Raw genomic sequence first — 23,094 nt, forward strand, 5'->3', positions numbered from 1 at the left:
TGTTTCTCCTTTCTTTTGATAAACTCCTGAGGTTTAGAGCATGTTTCATACGGTTGGTTTACAAGAATTTTCGCATCAGCTGCCAAATCCCCTTGTAAAGAGTGGGATCCTCCCAACTCTGTGAGCAGAAGAAATAAAAAACTCGGGAAGAAAACTAAACTTAAAAGCAGCTAGAATGACTACCAATTTCCAACCAGTGACCTTTGCAATTAAAAACTACTGAAAAACATGGGTTCCCTATCAGCCAATCTTTTGAGATCCATCTCTCATCACCAAGACACTGTAATTTGATATTATAAAATGAAGAAAAAAAGTGAAGATAGTACATTAAATGAAATAAGACTAACTACAAATATATCATATTGGTTCCTGCTCCAGTTAATTAAGCCAAACATGTTGCATCTCTACCTGATCTGGTACCAGTTTTAGAGCTTGTAAGTTCTGAGTTCAGTGTACTGGCATCAGTTTGGATCTGACAAATGAATTCCATGCCGCTTGAAGAATTCCCGAAATCCGTATGCACTGACATCATAATTGAACTGGAGAGGAAAAAAATTAATGATAATATGGCAAAGAGAAGTATTCACTGCATGAACCTGAGTCAATTCTTGTACTGAGCCTTGAATATTAATCATTAGGACCAAAACCCACAAATAAACAAAATGATCCAGTACAGAGAGTATCGAAATCTTGATACCCACAAAAAGCAAAATTGCATTGGTAACACTTCTCTTCCAGTTTGAAAAGCAGTGCGAATGATTGAAATGCAAACTCAAGTAAAGATCTAATGAAGTCCAGAATAATTGAAAAGAACATTGGAACTTACAGGCAAAACTTTGACTAAATACTTCGTAATATTAGGATCTGCCACCCTTCCTTGGCTGGCTGGCTGCACACGAATTGAAAAAAGCTTCTCAAATAACCAACACCATATTCTTTCTACTACAAAACTCTTATGGTCTTTACATTTAAAATAGGACAAGACATTAAAAAAATCATGGGATGGCTGAGTAATTAAATGTTTAGACAACACAAAGTTCAATGTACCAGTCAACATTCAAAAATTAACAAAAAAAAAAAAAAAAACTAACACAATATCCATTCAAATACCAGTTTAAGAGGGTTGAAGTTATTCATATAGGTTGAATATGGTTTAACTGCCTATTTCAAAATCTGATTCTATTACAAGAATGTAATAAAATCTTTAGATTCCAGATTCATTATCAGAAAAGATTTTAGATTCCAGATTCATTGTCAAACAAGATTTTGAATTCCAGATTCATTGCCAAAAAATAGATATTAGATTCCAGATTGAACTAGAATCTGTATAGATTTGAAGAACATGTGTGTGCATAAAGAACTCACCTGTTCTGGGTTGTGAAATATTTCAATGAAAGGATAATCTTTCTTCTGGCGTGTTATACAAAATCCAGGATATTTAGGGCACTCAACCTGAGAGCACAGCATGTTTAAAGTTAGACAAATGGAGAAGATGAAATAAATGAAGCAAGAGGGCTATTTGACAGGTCATGCAATTGACATTGGAATTGATTTAACATTACAAATTATACAAGAGAAAATGAGCAAAGGACATACACGGACAAACTTTATATCTGGATAGAACTCAGCAGCAGCTTCCTCTAATACTTGGTCAAGGTGTTTTGTATAAGTACACCTGCCAAAGAGCGAGTGAGTTAATATACATTATGCATGTATTCAGGTTTTCATATGAAAAGGATCTGAACTGTGCTGAATGAAAGAAACTAGACATGGAGAAGTTACTTGATTGTAAAAGCAACCACTACCGGATGACCTTCATGCAGGAGTTGGACAAACTGCCGCTCAGATGTAAAAGGAATAACCTGTGATGGTCCAAGGTCCTTAGGATAACCTGTGTAATCCCTGTGACCAATGTTATTGTGTCAGTTAAAGGAACAACTGAAAACAATAGATTCAAAAAAGAAGCTTGTAGCAAAATGACTAGGTGGACAACATGCATATAATTTCATAAATATATGAACATGAAGCATAAGGCACATCTCTCCAGGTGTATGTATGATGTAAATAAGGGACTTCTAGCTGAGCTATCCATTCAACATTCATGCTGAATAAGAAAAAAAAAAAAAAGAATCATCCATCAATGCAATCCCATTTGGTGATATCCACAGATCTCTTAGTCCTTTTTGTCAAAGGAGCTTTTAGAACAGAGAACCACAAAGATATGAGCATGCAAACACTCATGGTCATTTCATTCTATGTGAACTCAGATCTGCAAAAAATGATTAATTCTTTAATAATCCTATTTTCTAACTTATTGTTTGTAATATTTTCTCCATTTCCACATGATCTTACATCTCATGTATAGTTCATGATTTATACATTCTTGTGTAGCAAACGGTCAGCATACCAAGCCATTAAGCTATGTAAAAGGTGGTAAGATATGTAACATCTAGAAAGTGCAGTAAGAATAGAATGATAATAAGAACCATTTAGAAAACACTGATAAATGATAATAGAAACCATTTAAAAAATCACTTACATTTGTAACACAAAAAGGTAGGAAAGAACCTCTGAGTGGAAAGAGACATCACCAATACTGAAGATATATGAGAAAAAGTTCAGTACTCTGACCTGCATGTTGAGCGGAGGTGACTGACCATCCTAACCAAAAGTGATGCTTCATCCATCTCTATTTTGAAACTCTAATGAAAGTTGATTGTGCTTTCAGAACTGTCCACAAATACATATGCGTTACAAACATCAATAGAAAGGATGACATGGAAGGGGAGGAAAGAAAAGCAACGAGAAGAATGAACTCTGTTTGATACATGAAATGGGATGAATTGTCATGGTATTAGCAAGAATATAGTTGGAGAGGAAATTTGAAGATAAGTGCATTTATAAACAAGAGGTATAGAGCAATCATTTGAAAATGAAGCTATGAATACAAACAATCCAAACATGAGGTAAATCAACCTGACATCTCCTTCCAGCTGGATCCAGACTAAGACTAGATTTCTATGCATACAATTTACATTCATTTGGAAATCCAGAAATTTAGAAACATCAGAATCATTTTTCCTTTGTCTTGGTAGGGTGGTCCTAGTACTAACGCACAAGCAATTTGAACGATTGATATCTTAGCTCATGGGGATGTGGAAAACTTCACCAAAGCATCCCTCCCACTTCATTCATGACATACCAAATTTCCTCAGCCCAAAAGCATTTGGGACCCCATAAAATTCTTATTGTTTTGGTCAACAAAAAAAGAAGGATTGAGAATAGCACGAGGAAAGAAAAAGAGATCCTTTTAGCTACTTATTTTAATGCACAAGTATATAGTCCACTTCCCCATACTCATTTTCGAGGTCAAGACTTTTAAAGCATCTTCTCCTACATTTCATTTGCAAAATGGCATTCTTTTCTCTCTCTAAAGTCTAGAGGGGTCCACATGATGGCTACTAGGCCAAGAATAAACCATTAGGGTTTGACATCCGAATTTTTTTTTGAGTGTTCTGAACGAAACTTAGTTTTGGTAAAAGCAACTTCTCTAAGAACGCCCCAGCTTAGCTAAGTACAGAGAAGAAGACACCCCGGAGGAATTGGGTTGAGGAAGATGGCACCAAAATAAAGAGATAACATGAAAGAATTCCCACTATCCGGTAAGGAGAATGCTTTCATCAAATGCCTCTAAATTCATTAGAACACCTTCAAGGACTTTTGGAGCTACCAAGCGACCATCAGGAGTTTTGGGTAAGCAACTGTTGCAAACAAAGCAGATGAAAAGCCAAAAATAATATAACTCGGCTCTCTTTCAACAGAAAACATCATCATCAGTTTTTAAGAATTTGTAACAGATAAAAATGACACCACTGGCAGACATCGGGCAAAACGACATGGAACGAGTGTATATGTACATTGGCACTCAAACAACTCACAAGCAAATTGCTAACAAATAATGCCCTTTTTTTGCAACAATATGGTTCCTTAAAATCTCATACCTGAAGAAGCTTCGAAGTGGGATGTTTGCAACGTAAAATTTGATCCCAGTTTTGCTGTCTATATTTGCAATATCTCAGGTACCAGTGATGTGACAGCCAACGTGGAAATCGTTTCACTATCTGATCGATAAGCTGACTAGAACTGGGACTTTTCTAGTTTTCTAGCCGGGCAAAAATAGTAGCTGCTATATATGTTGTTTAACAGAGCTCTCAAATATCCAGAATTAGGGAAATGCATACATCACTTTATAAACTAGTTACAGATAATTTGTAAGATAGTTTCATGGTAGGTCTTTGGACGTACGACTGCATTTGCGAGATTCAGAAACCGGATTAGGTTAACGAATCAGAAAAATTAAAAAGAAAAGCAAAGATTAGAAAATATTAGACGACACAAAAAGATTTAGAATTTCTTACTTGGAGGAGATCAAGGAAACTCAGATGACGCACTGATGGATTCCTGCCACCAAATGGAAAAAGCCAAAAGAAGAGAAATGGAAAGAGTATATGAATCAAGAGATAATTTCATCTGGGCAGTGTTGTAGAGGATATAAGTAGTTATGAAGGCAGAAACACGAAGAGAAGGCGGACACAGGAGTACTACGGTATAATTTGACGAAAATACCCCAATTTATAAAAGCAAAATTGAAACTCGTTTTTTGCGCTCTCCGAGATCCTCATCTCCCGCTCGATTCCTCCTTATTCTTGTCTCTCTCGCTTGACCCTCGCCTGCCAAGCTCCACCTATGCCTGGAAGCTTGCTACAGAACAGGTATGCATCTTCTGCTTCTCTTCGTCTTGCCCGAATTACACACATCTGTTAGTTTCTTAATCTTTCTGTGCGAACTGTCTCCTCCTTTTAGAGGGAATAGTCAAAACAAAGCTCCATGTTCTTCAACTATGTTCAAAATTAGATTTCTTTTGACACTGAGGTTCTCAATCTGAATCTAAAAACAATTATTTAGCTTCTGAATCGTCCTATGTAAATATGGTCTGAAGAACCCTTTTCAAATCGAGCGAAGTACTGATTGTGTAGTTAGAAATGGTAGAACATATATCTTAAACCAGTAACCAAATGTGGAATCCAAATGGCTGTTTACTGCAAATTTTGAGACAATCTTAAGATGATGAAGAAAAAAAAGTGAAATGAAGCTGAAAAAAAAGTATTCAAGTTCCCAAAATTTTGTAGGCTTGACATCTGGACCTTAGTTAGCCGGCCACCTACGAAGCAAAAGATCTTTTAAGCGATCTACCCAAGGAAGTTCATTATCACCAAATGAAGTACGAGATTGCAGAGCACAAAATCTGCAAAAGCACGTTCTGGTGGCAAATCCTGGAATCAACCGAAGCCAACCAATTACCAACATAAGAGCTCTTTTTGTAATGTAGAATATTAAACATGAGAAAATTCTAAATAAGAAAGAAGATCCATGGGCAAGAAGCTAAAATTTTTCAATCTAAGGGTTATTTGTGATATGCAATTTGTTAAAAAGAGACAAAGCATATGTGAGTGAGTGTGTGTTTGTGAGAGAGAGAAAGAGAGAGAAACCCTGAATTCCTTGTTCTCTTTGTTCACTTGAATCCGGAGACAAACTGCACCATGAGCCAAAAAATTCAAGTCTTACCACACTGAAAAAATTGAACCACTGATCATAATAAAAGTCCAGACAAGTAATGTCATTACCTGCAAGCACAGCAGTGCCAATGCAGGAGAGAACTCCTGAGAGGAATGAATTGAATGGAAATGATCCAGACTATGGCCATATAAGCAAGCTGTTACCATCATAACCAATACAACACCATTAATATATTAATATATACAACACCATTCCTAGATCAACTAATTCCATAGCTGATAGGTTAGCTAAATTTGGATCATCCCAACAATCTCTCATTGTTTGGGACGGTTCCTCCTCCTTATAATCTTGTTCTTTTGAGCCTATTAATATAACTCATCACTATTTTTTTTTAAATGTTGATAATTTTATTTCAAAGAAAGATAAGATACATCAAGGGAGACCTCCCCTAACATCAAGGCCTAGCACTATTTCAAATATATATATATATATATATATATATATAAAATACCCACTAGTTCCAAAAGAAGATACAATTCCATAAAAGGTCCCTGTAGCAAGGTGGGGCCAAGTTATTCTAGCTTTCAATGCAAATGCATCTAGAGAAAAAGGAATACAAGTAAACAGTTGCACACTTTCTTCACAAACTTCCACATTGACAGGATCCAGCAAAAGTCAGGTTGGGAACCTTTCAACCTTCTCATTTAAATTAAACTACCAGCTTTGTCAACATATTTTCATGTTTCACCATCTAATTTCAGTCAATTCTTTGTCCCTGTTTCAGTAACTAAAACAAGTGGGGCTTCAGTATTGGGGGCAATTTTGGTACAAGAAAAAACAGTAATACTCACAAATTGATTTCCTCACTTGATTGAACTACTTGAACATCTAAAGGAATGGACAAATAATTTGTAGGGCTGCTTGGACATATGTAAGAGAACCACCAGACTAAAACATACAAACTGAGACAAGGATATAGACAGACACGGATTCCTTATTATCACTAGATTAAGAGGAATTTTATTGAAAAACCAAGATTACCATAACAAAAAGATAAATTAAATTGAACACCTAAGATTATAACTAGATTAACAGGAATTAAATTGAAAATCTAAGTATCTCAGGACCATAGAAGCAAGCATTCAACAGTTCAATGCAAAACCAATTTCATTCTATATTTAAAGAAAGAAGAAAAGAGATTAGCTCTCATATTAAAGTACCTGAATCACTGCAGTGAGGACCGCAAAAATCACATAAAGATCAATGATCTGTGGGAGGCAAATGGCATTGGCAATAAGACACACACAGAAAGAGAGAGAAAGAGAGAGAGAGAGAGAGAGAGAGAGAGAGAGAGAGAGAGAGACCAACCTTAAGATTAGTAGGTGTAGCAGAATAGGCAGAGCGCAGAGATTGAACCAGCGCTTGAGCATCTTTGGCTGTAGATTTTGCCATTATTCTCACCCTTGTCTCTCCTTATTCCTGACTGATGCTTGTGAAGCTCTCTGTCATCAAACATTAGTTTTTTTCCTACATCAATCAACCACTATTTTTTTTTCTACGACACAGTCAATTATTTGTTTGATTATAACTATCTAATACCTAGAGTATCTAAAAGAATTAAACGACGAATATTTAAGACATTACGGAAAAATAAATAACACTCGCCAAAATAGCCTTGTGTCAAAATTAATAACAAGACCCAGAGAATACACGAGAACAGGATAAGACATAGCATAAAAAAGTCACAAGAAACCAGAGTAATCAGAAGCAAAACTATATCCATAATTCAAGCAACAAAATGCCTTTATGAAATAAAAAGGTCTGTCGCAAGTTGCCTGCATGATTGCTTAGGAACTGAGTTTGCACTAGAAAAATCTAAAAGGTACAGAGAAAATGGATTTTTTAATAAATTTTGTCCATTGTAGAAACAATAAATTATTGAAAGCTCAATGAGAAAATAATGCACATGGTCATAAAAAAAAAATAGTATCCAGGCAGTACAAAACTCAATCAAGAACTTGGGTACCAGCAAATAATTTATCAACTATGATATATCACCCTAGAGATTTCTTGCTCTGGAGAAACAAAGTCCTTCACATTCAGGCACCGAAAAGCTTAGTGGTCAACACACAACATGTGCAAGCCCGTCTTGCTAGTGTCATATGCACCACATACAAACGAATGTTCCATAAATTGAGAACTTTAAATAGGTATTTGTCCTATAAATATGAAATCAACCTAAGTTGTTCATTTAGTCAAACAGTAAACAATTAAAATAAACCGAAGTCAATACAGTAATGCACTCTAAAGCTGTTTTACAAAGCAAAATAAATTGCTTATGTGACAGAAAAAGTAAAACAAACAGAATACATCACTCAAATGCAAAGTCCACAGAGAAAGTTGTGCCACCTAATGAAAGGAAAAGTGGATAAAGTGAAATCCTTTTGCAGGGCAATTCACATTCACCCATTTTGGCTAGAATAGTGAAGAGAATGCCCTACAGGAAGTGAAATTTGCCGCCATTTCCAAGTGCACCAATTCTCTGGGTCACTGCGCCTCGAAATGAACAGAGTAACGTCAACACCTTTCATGCCTTGACGTCCACTTATAGTTCGATCTCTTACTTCTTCATGAAACCACAGTAAGACCAAGTACCGAAAATAACGATCCAAAATGGTGGACAACAGATTCTACATGTCAATTACAGAAAACTAAACAAATCAACACAAAATAATTTCAATGTTACTTTGAGAAGCCACTGATCCAATCTTGAATGGTTCCCTTCAAACATCAGAATTAGGGAAAAGCATGGCCATTCCCAAAAAAATACATTTTTTCAGCATTTTGCCCACTTGAGCGAGTCTTGAGACACCGGCAGAAGTGTCTCCAACTCTTTCATAAATAGCCAAAGGAAGAGAGAAGGACCGAATTCAGTATTAAAAACACAACCTCATGAACAAAAACTGGCAGCAGAAAGGAGGCTACACGACGAAGACGATGCGATTTCTTACCCCGGATTGTGATTTCGATTTCGACCCAGGAAAGCGCTTCCGAATTCTTAATCTTTCCTCTATGCTGTTTTGCTCCCGCATATTGACTACGACGTTGACCCGCAATTAAAATTCACTTAAATAATTAAAATTGAGATTTAATAATCTTATTTAATTTAAATTGAAAATGAGAGTGAAAGTATATTATAATTTATTCACTTAAAAAAATAAAATTGAGATTTTAAACTCTATTTAATTGAAATAATTTAATTCAAAGTGAAAATATATTAGTATTTATTCACTTTAAAAAATTAAAATTGAGTTTTAAATTATTTAATTTAATTGAAATAATGTAACATGATATCATCCTCTATTATTTTTAAAAATATTTTATTAAAATAAGGAAAGGGAGTGCCTCTTCGTTGGAGAGAGACAGATAGAGAGGCAAAAGATGAAGACGCAGAGATAGCAGGAAGACATCTTACAGAGGGACGGACAGAACGGCAGCCAAGAGTAATGGTACTGGAAACTTACGGCAAACATATCTGATAATCGAAGAGTCTGTTTATTCGTACCACAACAATCCCGCAGTCTGATCTGAACTTCTTTATCACCACTGCAGTTAAAAAATGATTCGTGATTCATAAAACAGCCATTACCAGCTATGCTGAAGAGACTGCACAGCTAATCAAAACCCCACCATAAAAAAAAAATATCGGGGAATTTTCCTAAACAAGAACTGCATAAATGAGAAAAAAAAGGGGTCCTTTCCTGCTGGAAGGGTTCTTCTGCATTTCACAATTTCCCTCCAAAAGGCAACTTTGAGAAGTTCCATCATTCAAATGGTTTATAAACTTGCAGAGGTTCAGAGTAGCCTTTCTCAGGGGAAAGAAGCAATGCATTCAAAGCAATAATTTTTGGCAGTTAATTTTTCACACCTAGTTATAAGCTTTTGATGTATCTGACCGGCATCCATGATCTTTCCAGGATAATATTTGCTAAATATAGTCAGACAGTAAATAGGTGGGAGAGAGAGAGAGAGAGCGAGATTAGAGGCAAAAAACCGGATTTACTTCAAAATCGGTTGACCCGATCAGTTAGTCCGGTTCAACTATAAACCAGATCCATTGGAAAAATCTTTTGTCAGATGGAGGATTGGAAGTAAAGATCAATACTCGCATAAAAAGTTTTGTAGGTATATCGAAACTGATTTTGAAGGAAGCAGGGTTGTGGAATTGTGGAAGTCGAGCAGGAAAAAGAATCGCTTCGAGCACTCGACAGTGGACACCAGAGGATAATACAGAGCATAAAATGCTCACAAGAAGGCCTGTGGGTTTCTCTACAGCATGATACTGTGGCGTTATCAGGTTGTAGTGCTTGGCGACTCTGTATCAAACTTGGCGCGGAAAATCCGTGGCGGGTACTAGCAAGTAGGGTTTCATCGTGCGAGCCTCAAATCTTTATTTTGCTCAAACTTTCCCTTTCATTTGAATAGTCTTCTTTACGGACGGGCTTCTCTTTTCTAACGTTTCTTTCTTGATATGGCGCGTTAGGATTCTCTTTGAACTTCACCGGCAGGGGGGCTCACTGCAGCTGAGCAATTCGTACGGATTATTGGATTGCGCGTTGTACGGGGCTGTTAAAGATTTGGTGGATAATGGCAGCAGGTTCTGTTTAGGTGAGTGAAAAATGCAGGAGATGATTTTTACTATTTTCAGAGGATTAACTCCAGAAATTATTGAGGAGTTCATAACTCACAACTTACGAGAGGGTTGTACTGCTTCCATTTGACATGGGAGTGGAGTTCTTGAAAGTGGGAATTGCGTTCTTCATTAAATGCATTCGACCTACTTAGTTTGCGTGTTCTATTCGAGTAGCTCATTACTTTCTGGCCGATTCCTGGGCTTGGGTGAGTAGTTCTATTCGAGTGGTTGAATCGCTTAGACGATTTGGAAAGAGACAGAAAACTGCTGTTCGTAATATAGTTCTGTTCATTAGCTTCCAAGCGCAGTTTTCCCACTGAAAATGGAAAGCTGTACTCCTGATGATCTTAGGGTGAGGCAGATGCATTAGTGGACACCTCTGTCCAGCGGCCGGAATTTCAATTTTGGGGGAAGCTCAAGCTGGCATAATTGGTTTATGAGTGCCGTCAGAGGTAGTGATGGGACGGATCATTCTGGTATAGGGTTTAATGGTTTGCAGACCCATTAAGGCTGAGTCAAGAGCTCTCCTACTTAAACTTTGAGGTTATATCAACTCTGTCTTTTAGCCATAAACAGGCAACATTTCTGTCATCATTAGTTGGATCACCCAACAGTGGTGCCTTGATTAGTATTTGAATAATTCTTGGGCATCTTGGCCCATTTCACAATCTCATGGATTGAAGTTTTGAGGGATGCCACTCATTTTGTAGTGTGTTGGAAGATATAATTAGGTTATATTTATTTTATATTTTAGGAATGTTGTTTTCGGTAGAATGTGGTTTTCTAGGGTTTATGGGCTGCAGGGACAAAGGATGTAATTTTTATACTATTTTGATCGTAAATATGGGAGAGAGGTTTGTAAACCCTAATCTCTCTCCTCTCTTTTCTCCTTCAAATTCCAGCATGGTGTCAGAGTAGGATGTTTAGAGTTTTGTGATTTGAACAACTCTGAGAGACTTCATTCTTCAATCCTCTTCTTGCCTTCATATTAGTTCCACTCCTAAATTGTGTAGACCTTTTCATGTTGTTTTTAGTTTTCTAAACTCTCCTTTTTTTTTTATTCTTTCAATTATCTGCTTCTATGAAGTTCTCAAATTGAAGAAACATTACACTTTTCTCTTTCATTGGTGCTGGATTCATGATCTGTACTGCTGCTATAAATCTGTACTAGTGAACTCTTTTTCTGCCGAAATAATGTCCGATTCTCTGTGCTCTCTTTGAAACTGATATTAGGTGAATTCAGGCATAAATTAAGATGGTTCTGCTTTTCGAATGGAGTATCTCAGCTCCTGTCTTGCCGAATTCGACAGCAAAAGTGGAGATGTCTTTGTTCTCTGCTTTGTTTTGCTGCAACTGCTAGAGTTGGACATCCCAAAAGCGGTAACAGTGAAAAACATCTGCGGAATCCATGCACGATTTCTCAGATATTATTGCATTGCGATCAAATCCTTACCCAAATCAGGGCAATACAGGGTCCGAAGGTGCTCTCCTCACCATTGCTGTTTCTGCCATTTCCAAGTGAACGCAACCAATTGTTCTTCCACTCGTACTTCTAGAAACAGGTGCTCGATTCCAGATTGCCTTCATGTCTTATCATGGAATTGTAAGCAATTAAGGATGACTAGTTCTGCACCATCGAAGATGACGACATGAAGCTTCTCTGGACATACCAACTGGAGATGGAATCTGTTCTGGATGGCGAGAGGTTCGAAGCTGCCCTGTAGCTTTGTCCGCATCAGAATCCTCTCATCCAAAAACATGGAGGTTGGCAGGCGATCTGAGAATAAGCTTCCTGTTTAATTGCTGTAGCTGTATGACCTCTTGAATGTTGGTCGAGAGGAGAAGTTGGAGATGTCTTTTTTTTGGCTGTGAGATCTTGGAAGTATCTTGAATTTGGCCTGGAGGCTATTTCTGGCATTTTGTACCGGATCTGCTAGTTTAATTAGCTCAATTTACTTTTTCTATCTCCAATCTCAATTTGGACACCAATTCTGGAGCTTCTCTAGAAGCTTTGTTTTGTGAGATTTATAAACTTAAGATGTCAAACTCAGTTGTTGCTCTTGTTGCTTGAGTGCAAAAAGAGAAGGTAAGCCATGAACTCCAGACGGTTTGACTGTACTTTCCGCTCTACTGCTGAGGTTTCCTTCATTGCCACTGGGCTCATATCTACCTGGATCCGCTCCCGAAAAGAGTTTGCCTGCCTCTCTTGTGCCCTGGTCCGCACCAATTGGAAGATTATCTCTCAGATGTTTCTCCCCACTGCCCCTTGTCACTTGCTGTTTGGGAGCCTCCTCCCTCTAGATATTATAAGCTAAACTTTGATGGTAACTCCTTTGGGTACCCGGGTTTGGTGGGGTGATTTTTTATCCAGGGGGCACTACCATCCTCTCTTACTCTAACCCTCTCGGAATTGCTGAGCTCTCTGGTCTTCTTCACGGCTTGCGAATTTTTTAGAACCGCTTCAGTGGTCCCCTTATCGTGGAGGGAGGTTCCACCTCATCTTCCCCCCCATGGCGTCATTGGCAAATTTTTCTTGATATTTTGGACATTTTATCCACCATTTCTTATACTTGTTCTTATGTACTTAGATCTCCCCCACTCCCCCCCCCCCCCCCCCCCCCCCTCCTTCAATCTCTTGTTGTTAGGGGGGTCTCCCTTGATGTATCTTCTCTTTCTTTGAAATAAAATTATCAACATTTAAAAAAAAAAAAAGAGGTAAGAGCTGATTGCGATCTGTTCTTTGAATAACATTATGCTTGTCATACAAAATTAGCAGAGTCTAGAATTTTCCCTTCGTGAAAGTAAGTGATTTTATTTGAGTTATGCCCTTGTCTCGTTTGTGTTTCCTATCTCGCTTGTGGTGGTTTGGTCAAATCCTTTCTACCTTTGAACCATGTCTCATTAAGATGTGGGAAGTATTTTTTTGTGTGTTTCTAGAAGTCTCTTATTTAGATATTGTATTAGTGTGGAACAAGTACGCAAGTTATAATTCCCAGCTAGTTTTTTGTTTTTTCTAGAGCATTAGTGAGGGCTAGAAGCAAATTACTGCAACTTTCTTTCATCAATCATGATATGTTTGGCCATCTCAAGTCTATCTATTGCATTTGGTTGTGGTCAATGTTTGGTCATACTTGTAGCTGATTTTGTGGTTTATTTTTAATCTAAATGACGATTTTTTTTGGTCTACTATTGAAGTCTCTTAATGTTGTGCACCTTAGCTAACTTCCTTTTCATACATTCATGTTAGTTGATCCTCCCGAAAGTTTTTGTATTGTGCACTAGTCTCCCATGCCATTCAAATTTATGTGGACGCTTTTTTATTTTAAGACCAATTTCGTACACTTTGTTTTGGAACGCTTTGTTTTAAGTTCAGACTTTTTAAGTTCTTTGTGTGGTTCTAAGAAATTTTTTCTTATGTTGTAGGAATTGCTTGTGTCAATCTCTTTGTATGAGGCCCTTGGGTTGGTCTTCTTGTGTTGATATATATGGGTGTTTTATTGCCCTAGAGTGGGTTTCCTATTACCCTTTTAGTTGGTTCTCTATTGTAGTCCTTTAGTAATAGGTTTTCCTTGTTTAGTGTTTGTTATCACTATTTTGTGGTCGAAATCTTTGTGTCGATTTTGACTTTTATTATTTATGTCACCCATATTTTTTTACCCTTTTTCATGGGTTTTTCCTCTAGTTAGAGTTGTAGGCATCCGTGTTTGCTTCAATATTTATTCTTATGACACTTGTGATGGTTTGCTATTCCGGGGGATATGGATCAGATGACTATTGTTTTTTTTCTCTTTTATGTTCACGTTAGGATTATTGCCATATACTAGAGCTTGAGGGGGAGAAAGAGTATAAAATTGTGAAGCTAAAGTGCAAAAGCCGAAGAGTACATAAGCCACAAATATTTGAAAGATTTTTTGTAGCCACATATACCACAATTTTTTTAAGACCATTGATTGTTTTTTGTTGAAGGCCAAATTTGTATTTTCTTTTTATACTTATGGGGATTGTGAGACAAAATTTTGTAACAAGCTAAAGCTATGTGATCCAGCTTGAGGGGGAATGTTGAAAGGTATAACTAGATTATATTTACGTTACCTTATTTTTTGAGAAAAAAATGTTTTTGGTAGAATGTAGTTTCTAGCGTTTACAAGCTGCAGGGACAAGGATGTAACTTTCATTTTGTTTTAATTATAAATATGGCAGAGGGCCTGTAAACCTTAATCTCTCCCATCTCTTTTCTCTTGCAAATTTCAATAGGCTAATGCTCTTGAGAGAGTTAGGTTTTTCTATAAAAATCTGTTAAAACGATTCTATACCATTTCCTTTTGAATGTTATGCTCTTTTTGTGTTTTTGTTTATGTATTTACTTTTTCTTCTTGTTGGGAATCTCTTCCTTCTTTATGATATTCTCATATTTGTCCAAAAGAAAAAGTGAGCTTGTTTTCTGCTGCAGTTGGTTTTGGTTATTTTCTTTGAGGAGCTGCATTGTCCACTATCTACTGCAAGAGTTTTAAGTTGATTTTCTTGATTTGTAGGCAATTGTTCTTAGATGATCATTTTGGAATAATACAACTGCAAGGATGGACCCATTTTCTAAACTTCAGTTTGAAGTCGGCCAGTTAGCTGAATCAAGGACCTTTGTTTCAGGTTTTCGTGGTGCATGGTTTCGATGCAAGGTGTGAACACCCTGCATCCATCTTAAGCTTTTGAAACTAACTCTCTCTCTCTCTCTCTTCGTGTAGTATGTTATTCCTAAAAGCAACAAGGTGTGAACATCCTGCATCCATCTTAAGCTTATCGGTTAATCGGTTTTCATGTTCCTTCTTTGTTTGCCATCCATAATTTTTAAAACTGTATTTTCTCTTTTACCAGGTAAAAAAGTTTGACCCGAGGCGTGGGCGTAAGAGGCTTGGCTTGAAATATTTTGACTTCCCTGATGAGAGTAAGTGCATGAATTTAAGCTCTTTGATATCTTAGTCTGATCTTAAATTTTATTCATGAAGAGTATGGGTCTGGCTTGCAGTCAGGCCGGTCTCATGAAAATAAGTATAGATGATTCTTTTGCCTAGGCCCTTTTCTTTAGTCGCTATCTCCTGTGTGGTAGTCCCTCTGCATGGACCAAGGCCTGCGATCAGTCACATTCACATTTTTCTTTTATGATGTTTATATTGAAGGTCTAAAATGTTAATCAGCAAAAAGTGGTTTTGGGACCTACCCCTCTTAGCTTTAGTGTTTGGTTGTGTAGTTTTTCCTTTTTCAAATTTTTTTCTTTGTTATGTTGAGTGGGAAAAAGTCCTACATTGAAAAATGAGAAGAAAAGTTAACGGGTTATAAGGTTGAGCAATAGGCCTCCTAAGTAGTTAATCATTTTGGGATGGAACCAGGCTCAACCAAAAAATCCAACATGGTTTCAGAGCAGGTTGTGCGTGTGGGCTCCATAAGGTAAGAGTCTGTATGTTGTAGGCTCTATGAAGGAATCTTTGTGCTCCATTAGATGGTTTGTGCCCATGTCTCAGGCCTGTTATGTGTAAGCCTGGACGTGAGGGGAAGTGTTGATCGGGAAAAAGTCTTACATTAAAAAATAAAAAAGTTAATGGGTTATAAGGTTGAGCAATAGGCCTCTTAAATGGTTAGTCATTTTGGGATGGAACCTTCCCCTTTCCTTTCCCTTTTCTCTTTTTATAATCCCCTTGTGGTGCCACAGTTTACTCCTTAAAAAGATCTCCTTTGTACTTGCATTAAAAAAGTTGTGGGGTGCCCTAGGTTTGAGGGAAAATAGTGACTTAATTATTGAATGTACTTATAAAAACTTAGCAAAATTGGAACCATAATGGTGTATTCAAATTTAAGGTAATTCCATCTTTTAATAAAAAAGGTAATTGCTGCTATAGTAAATGTTACCTCAACCGACTTCTATCAACATCTTCCTCTGGCGGAATGATGTTGAATAAACAGTCTTATGAGTTTTAATGATGACACTACTAGGCTGAAAAGCAGTGCTGTATGTTAATGATGACATCTGATTTACCTACTATAAAAATGGAATAGATCTGATTCTACTCAACTTATCGATCTACTTTCTGTTCCATCTGTTGGTGATGGGTAGTTTTGTCTATGTGAGATCTTTGATTCCCATGCCACAGGTGTGCAGTGAACCTTGGCTGGTGACTATGCAACTAATAGTAAGAGAAGGGCAAACTGGCAGTAAAATCTGTAGGTGATCTGGACATCTACTTCAAGAAAAAAGAAGAAATAGTATTCAAAATCAAATAGAAAAATGTTAAATACTAAATTAGAAGCATATATTTTATTTTTGAGGTCTTCTTTACTAGAGAAAAAATCAAATAAAAGATAGATTATTCTTGTTGTGTTATGTACTTGCAAAGAAAGAGTTTAGAAATAACCCCAGATTTTGTAAACTGGTCTCACTTATATGACTGGCAAAAAAAATGGCTCTGCTCTAAGCAATTAGGGTAGGACTACACAAGGGCTTCCATTGTTTCAAAAGTTGGTTGTGCTGTTTGGAATTTTAAATTTGTCGGGCTAGCTGACATATCTACATTGAACAATTGCCCAGGATGAGATAGATATAAAATTATTTTCAACACAAACATATGAAATCATTTGATGTACTTTTTCTATTTTAAATGACACTGATGTGACTTTCAAAAAAAGCAATACTATTTTGAAGTACTTCCTGCTTTGAATAAAATATATTGCCAAGATTCTTGGGTAACTCTTCTGATAAGGGATACTATAACATTTTAAAATTTAAATGTTTTTAATTTTGGACCCAATCAACCATCGTTTATGGGATAGAGACATAAGGAAAGATTACCTCGGCATTCTTGGCCTGTAGATACTGGATGTTTAGCTTTCACATTTACTTCAATGAATTGAATAAAGAACCTTGCCTATTGGATATGGTGATATATATAAATGTGGCTTTGAAAATTTCAAATATTTTGATGGCGATCGAAAAGATTGTAGAGAAATAATAAACATTAAAGAAAGTGAGAGCAGAAAGTGAAAACAATGAAAAGAACTGCAGTATGACTGGTTTTAACATGTCTTTCAGACCTCCTTAGATAGAGTATTCATTAGTAGAAGCTTCAGTTTCATAAGCCGTGGTAAAACACTGTATATGATACTAAATTTAATGTACGTTAATATTCTAATATAATACTTTACCTTAGAAACTGACATAAAATGAGAAACATTCTCAAATTATCACTTCTATCAACTAATAAAGTGAATAAAAATTACCTTCTTTAGATAGAAATAAGATTTTTGGTTCATTTTGGATTCTTTGACAGTTCAATTCTTCTATATCTCTAACAGATACAATTCAAGAAGTTCATTTGGTTTTTGCTGTTGCTATTGGTTATTGTGACTCCGTTGAGGCGGAGCTGTGTGCTCTCCTCGGTCTAAGTTTTTTTTTTTTTTTTTTGTTGATAATTTCACTTAGCCCTTGATTGTGGAAGGTGAGTCAGTAATTAGCTTTGGCTAAGTTTCAGGTAGGAAAGCCCTCTTGGCTCTTCTTATGGGTGCATGAATAAATTGAACTCCTTCGGAGCCCTCCTACTATCTGTTGGATTGACTGCCCTAGATGCAGTACTAGTTGCTGATTCCTCGAGTAGAAGTGGGGTTTCCTGAGAATACCTAGTTGTGGGAACCTCCTTTTCAATTGATTAGTGTTTTTGGATGTCATTTGACTTTCTTTGCTGTTTTTGTTTCTGCCTTTCTAATGCCTCTTCTGCATCCAAAAGGCATCCTCTGGTATCCGGCTGCTTTTAGTCGAGTCTTGATGCCATTGTGCTCAAAAAAAGAAAAAACAATTCAATCAGCAACCTTTCTGTTGGGTTTTTTGAAATTTTAAGTCAATAGTCATTTTCTTCTTTTGAAAGTTGTTTTGTTTCTGTTTGTAATATAGGAGAGAGATGGACGGTTTTGTATCAAAAAATCCCATCTGGTAGGGTTAACCAAGGAGAGATGCGGTTGATGGTACGGCCTTGCTATCCTCCTTTGTACAAGGAGAGCCAGATGCCTGATCTCTGTAAAATATCTGAAACTATTGTAATCGTCAATGATGCATGGAAAGTAGGAGATCTTGTTGATTGGTGGTGTGATAATTGTTATTGGTCTGGAAGAGTCACCCAACTTCTTGGGGACAATAAATTGCAGGTAATATTTCAAGGCTTTTGGATTTGAGAAAATTATATTAAAATTTGGAAATGTATTGTTTATTAGCATCTTTCTCATTGGTTTCTGTACTGTAGTCCAAAATTTCTCAAAAAAAAAAAAAAACACAATGTAGTCCAAAATGACTTTGTCAGATAGAAAGTTGAAAGAGCATTCTTGTGAAGGATTTGGTTTAAACTAATTTACTTCTTTGGGTTGATAAAAATATTTTAATGTTAAACATTTGAAAAGGAAAACCTTTTGATGTGCATTCATGTAATGGTCCTCTGGTACATATCAATCAAAGAGAATACCTTTTATTTTGTCATTGAAATGACTATATCTTTAATGAGAGGGAGGGTGGGTGTAAGACTGGGTGATCAGTGTAAGAGCAGAAGCCGATATGACCAATTTGGTTTAGGTCAAAGCCTTGAATGCCTTTTGGTAAGAATTTTTGTTTTCAGGTTAAAGCATCTAGACCTTGAGAAGTGGGTAGATAAAGCATAGTATTTATTTGGATCCTAGAATAGTTCTTCTAGTTGAAATATTACTTTCCATGTATAACTCATTATATTTTTGCAATCTAATTAATTATGTTTCATCAATAAGTAGTTTCTTCTTCTCTTGGTTGATGCTTATATTTCTAATAGATTAAGTTGGCGAATGTTTGTTCATGTTAGAGCAGCATCATTTCATGGAAAGAAGAATCCAACTTTGTCATTTTTAAACAGGTCGGGTTGCTTGAACCTCCAAATGGTGAAGGAGGATTATATGACGCTTTATGTAAGGACTTGAGGCCATCCTTGGACTGGTCTGCCGAACATGGGTGGAATGTGCCTGTTCCTAAGGTGTCTTCTTCAATGCTCTTGAGTTACTTTTTGTTCTTTCTATCTCCCTCTCCCCATTCTTCTTATTGTAGAGCTACTTGGCACTGAAATTCTTATGCATGAATTGTACGTTATGGAATTGAAAAATCAAAAGCCCTTTTGTTGAAGTCATTGAATGGCAAATGATACAAAAGAAGAAGTTTACTATACTATTACTGTTATTCACATATGGTATAAATAGTCCCACATAGACCCACGATAAGAAAGATTCGTGCCTATTGCTTGGGAAGAGGCATTTTAACTTTGCTAGTCATTTTCGGATAGACATGAACCTAACTTTAACATGGTATCAAAGCGGGTATGTGTACGTGGTTCTCCATCCAATAATGTCCATGTATAGGAGCCACAAAAGGTCCACATTTGAAAGGAGTGTTAAGAATCCCATATAGATTCACGATAAGAAAGATCTTGTCCTTATTACCGGGGAAGGGACCTTCTGACTTGGCTAGTCATTTTAGGATGGACTTGGACCTTTCTAAAAAATGTTAAAATATGGCAAAATTTCATTAACAATTTTGTATCAGACTTGGACCCAATTTTAACAACATATATAACTTAAAGGTCTTATGACATTTAAATAATTAAAGCATACATGTAGGAGTTTTTTTTATTTTTTTTATTTTGTGTGTGTGTGTGTATGTTGAACCTTGATGAGCAGTTTTTGGCCACCTGCTAGAATCAACCATATTCTAATTTTATTTTTTATATGATTATTACACCAGTGGCTCTCTACTGATTGAACTTTTATTTTTGTGCTCTTTTCTTATTTATTGTAGGGAGATGGAAATGAAGCTGGTAGTCCCTGTGCTCGCTTGGTTCAGCCCTCAATGCAAAGTAAGATACTTTATTTTCTTTTACTATTGCAGAATACTTTCTTGGATTAAAACCATCATAAATGCTATTTATTTACTAGTTAAAATGACATACTACAGTATAACATGCCTGCTAAAATAGAAGATGAAAATAACTGTCAATTTCTTCTCCACTTTATTTGAATGGCAATACTGGGCAAATGATTTTATTGATCAAGCTCAGATGGTGGATCAACAGTTGAATCATACTTGGTTGGGTTTACAGAAACCTGATGCAGAAAATCTCCTGGTCCAGTTCAACCCAGTTCAACTGGCCTGTGGCAAACCAGATTGTAGAAGAGTGTAGAGGGAATGTCTTATAGGTCGAAGCTGACACCTTATATATCTTATTTTAATTCAGGGAAACTATGCCTATCCTCCCTGATTATGGCCAGATTTACTTCCTTGCATGAACAAAATTATCCATAGTTAAAAGAAAAGGATATTGATATTCTGTATGACCTTAACTATTTGTTATGTGATGTACGCTTTTGGCTGGCTTTACTAAGTGTCTTGGAAAATCTAGTATCAAAGAAACAAATTCTGAGATGAGGCAAGTAAGAACACGGCTAAATGTACAAGTATGAAGACTCTGCATCTTTTCTAAGCTTAATTTGACTGATGAACACTTGATTATTGACCTCATGAAGCATTTGGATCTTTGTAAGAACTTTGTTTATTGGTTTTCATGTGTGATTAGCCTTGATTCACAGTTACTTCTTGTTTGTTTTAAGATATCCTGTTATGGTTAACTTTGCTGCTGATCCTTGTCCAATTTTGTCTTTTTTCCAGATAATGAAAACAATAACATAGGTGGAGATCCTGTAGAAAACAACATAAATAGACAGTCTGATTTTGGAAATTCCTTTTCACTGGATGTACTGCCTAGTAGGGAGCAAAATCCGGAGGCAAGTGATATGGAGGAACCCAGTTACTCAGGGAAGCATTTAGGATCAAATGATAAAGTAACAGGGAATTTATGTGAACAAAGTGATCTAGATACTTTCTCTGGTGCTTCCAAGCGAATGAGAGTTTCTGAAAGTGAACAAGTGACTTCAATGGCGATTCTTGATTCAATAAACTCCTCTATTATGGACTTGGAGGAACTTGCGAATAAGATTAAGTGGCTTAAAGGAGTTTTGAAGTTTGGATTTGGCTGGTCAAATGCAATGAAGACTTCATGGAGGTTCCTTGAGAATGAGAAATGAGAAAATTTTCACCTGGGATAAATCTTCGAGCATGTAAGTAAAATTGATTGGTTGTGGTAATAGTTATACTCATCCACAGATCAGGCCAAAAAGACTCTCTGTTTTCCCTGTTTTAGTCTGCTTGAAAATGCTATGTTGTAATTTCCATGTTTAAACAGCCATGTAAATAGTACTTAATAACTATTGTTATTCTATGAGTTACAATTATTTCATTCTCTGAATGTCTAAAGCAGGAAGTTTGAACTGATTCTTACAACTCAATTAGTTACTACTGATGAGTACAAAAAATTGGGTCCAGATGTTGTTACTCCAAATGAACAATTAGAGATAAAATGACATAACTGTATTGTGCAATTTGTAAGATTGAGATCTAATTACTTAAAAGTAGTCACAATTTTTTATTTTTTATTTTTTGAAATGCAAGTAGTATCTTCTTCAGCATATTGAGCTCTGGTGAAAGCTTCCACAACAAAAATTAGGGTAAGCATATTCCTATAGTAGATGGTTTCAGCTCACTCAGATGCCAAGAAATCAATTGGTCTTGGTTTTTTTTTTAACCAATTCCTTGCTGGCAATTGTGGAACACTTTAGTGTATAAGGAAACAAATTTTGTACCTTGAGTGAGTTTGTGAAGTCTACCATACAGGGTTTGTAAAATTTAACATGGTATCAAAGTTATGCTTGTTCATATATAGAAGCTTTAAGAAGGCCCACAAGTGAGGGGGAGTGTTCAAATGATCCCTCGTGATCTTGTGAACTTTGGTTTGTCATAAACTCTAACCGGAAGAAATAAACCTGTAGAGACAGTCAACTGAATGGTTTTCAGGTAGCAAATTGGTCTAAAAGTGTTTAAAGTTATTTTGTTTTTAATATCCAGTTCTGGAAAGTGTGGTATCTTGATGGCTTTATTCATTGTGCTATTTTATACTCATAGCAATCTTAATTTGTGCAGGCTGTCACTCAAAGACTGGTTGTCATGGTTGGTGTTGTCTCTGTTGCATTCCTCTTTAAGTTCTCATGTACGATTGATATGGAAGTACAGCAATGCATGCAAAGAGTCATTTTAAGTGCTCAAGGCAAGATGTATCCAATCATAACTAATATGAAATCTTCCACTCAGTTTTAGAATAGCAACTTGGTGGTTCTATTCAGTTTAGCTTACTTTCTGTTAGTGACTGCATAGTCGAAGCAGTTGGGCCTTTGATCCAGAGACCATGTTGGGTGGCTTGATGATCTGATGATCTGGTAGACCTGGTTGATTCTGCTGAAGAGGTGCAACCCCAGCTACTAGTCCAGGTCCTTTCCACGTCAAGGACTGGAGTTGGGGCGTAGATTGCAGTGCAAAATCTTGAGAAATCCAATATGTATCCTGCAGTTCTTGAGAAAGAATGAAACCCTTTCTCGTTATAACCAGTAATGTTTGGTGGAATTTTTCATTGGCTATGATGTGTATCTGAAGAAGATGGATCTCCTGTTCAATACTTGTTCTCGTAGTTTTAGTTAAACGAGTTTTAGTTCTATCTTTGTTTTCTTCTCTAAATTCGTAGTTCTTCTTATCTCCTTCGAGTCTTATTTATTTTTATTAGGATATTTTGATGTTTTTTTAAAATTAAATAAAATTATCTAAAATATATGAACAATTGTTTACTATGAGTTTTCAACGATTTTAAACTATAATATGTATGTGTAATCGACACCGA

At 36.3% G+C, this 23,094-nt stretch overlaps 2 protein-coding genes and 1 pseudogene across 3 annotated transcripts; 1 reads left to right on the plus strand and 2 right to left on the minus strand.

The window, feature by feature from the left end:
* Positions 1-202: 202 nt before the first annotated feature.
* LOC137947889 (uncharacterized) lies at positions 203-4,541 on the minus strand. 2 transcript variants are annotated; one of them, XM_068793715.1, is made up of 8 exons: positions 4,419-4,541; positions 4,002-4,307; positions 2,632-2,730; positions 1,783-1,902; positions 1,597-1,675; positions 1,366-1,452; positions 827-889; positions 203-539 (listed from the first exon to the last, which is right to left on the minus strand). In XM_068793715.1, exons 3-8 carry the CDS (start codon positions 2,685-2,687, stop codon positions 462-464), a joined length of 483 nt encoding a protein of 160 aa, XP_068649816.1. In that variant the 5' UTR covers positions 2,688-2,730; positions 4,002-4,307; positions 4,419-4,541; the 3' UTR covers positions 203-461. The 2 variants fall into 2 exon arrangements, with proteins under 2 accessions (XP_068649816.1, XP_068649817.1); XM_068793716.1 differs by lacking the exon at positions 4,002-4,307.
* Positions 4,542-5,028: 487 nt separating this feature from the next.
* LOC137947890 (dolichyl-diphosphooligosaccharide--protein glycosyltransferase subunit DAD1-like) lies at positions 5,029-9,410 on the minus strand (annotated as a pseudogene).
* Positions 9,411-9,524: 114 nt separating this feature from the next.
* Positions 9,525-22,934, plus strand: LOC137947888 (uncharacterized). The gene is made up of 9 exons (XM_068793714.1): positions 9,525-9,997; positions 10,121-10,245; positions 14,803-14,943; positions 15,140-15,209; positions 18,201-18,451; positions 19,180-19,296; positions 20,112-20,169; positions 20,979-21,427; positions 22,347-22,934. Exons 3-8 carry the CDS (start codon positions 14,848-14,850, stop codon positions 21,392-21,394), a joined length of 1,008 nt encoding a protein of 335 aa, XP_068649815.1. The 5' UTR covers positions 9,525-9,997; positions 10,121-10,245; positions 14,803-14,847; the 3' UTR covers positions 21,395-21,427; positions 22,347-22,934.
* Positions 22,935-23,094: the final 160 nt, after the last annotated feature.

This window comes from Aristolochia californica, unplaced genomic scaffold (genome assembly GCF_029961685.1).
Source record: "Aristolochia californica isolate CCGP_79_NKW_82.1479 unplaced genomic scaffold, dmAriCali1.0.hap1 SCAF_13, whole genome shotgun sequence".
Lineage (NCBI taxonomy): Eukaryota > Viridiplantae > Streptophyta > Magnoliopsida > Piperales > Aristolochiaceae > Aristolochia > Aristolochia californica.

Bases quoted from the DNA above. Each gene is read 5' to 3' on its own strand.
- LOC137947889 (XM_068793716.1), bottom strand. From the start codon at position 2,687: ATGGATGAAGCATCACTTTTGGTTAGGATGGTCAGTCACCTCCGCTCA. The intron at 1,676-1,782 runs GTAACTTCTCCA...GCTCTTTGGCAG, and splicing joins GTGGTTGCTTTTACAATCAA to GTGTACTTATACAAAACACC. The intron at 540-826 runs GTAAGTTCCAAT...TTTCCTCTCCAG, and splicing joins ATTTAGTCAAAGTTTTGCCT to TTCAATTATGATGTCAGTGC.
- LOC137947888 (XM_068793714.1), top strand. From the start codon at position 14,848: ATGGACCCATTTTCTAAACTTCAGTTTGAAGTCGGCCAGTTAGCTGAA. The intron at 14,944-15,139 runs GTGTGAACACCC...CTCTTTTACCAG, and splicing joins GTGCATGGTTTCGATGCAAG to GTAAAAAAGTTTGACCCGAG. The intron at 19,297-20,111 runs GTGTCTTCTTCA...TATTTATTGTAG, and splicing joins GGAATGTGCCTGTTCCTAAG to GGAGATGGAAATGAAGCTGG.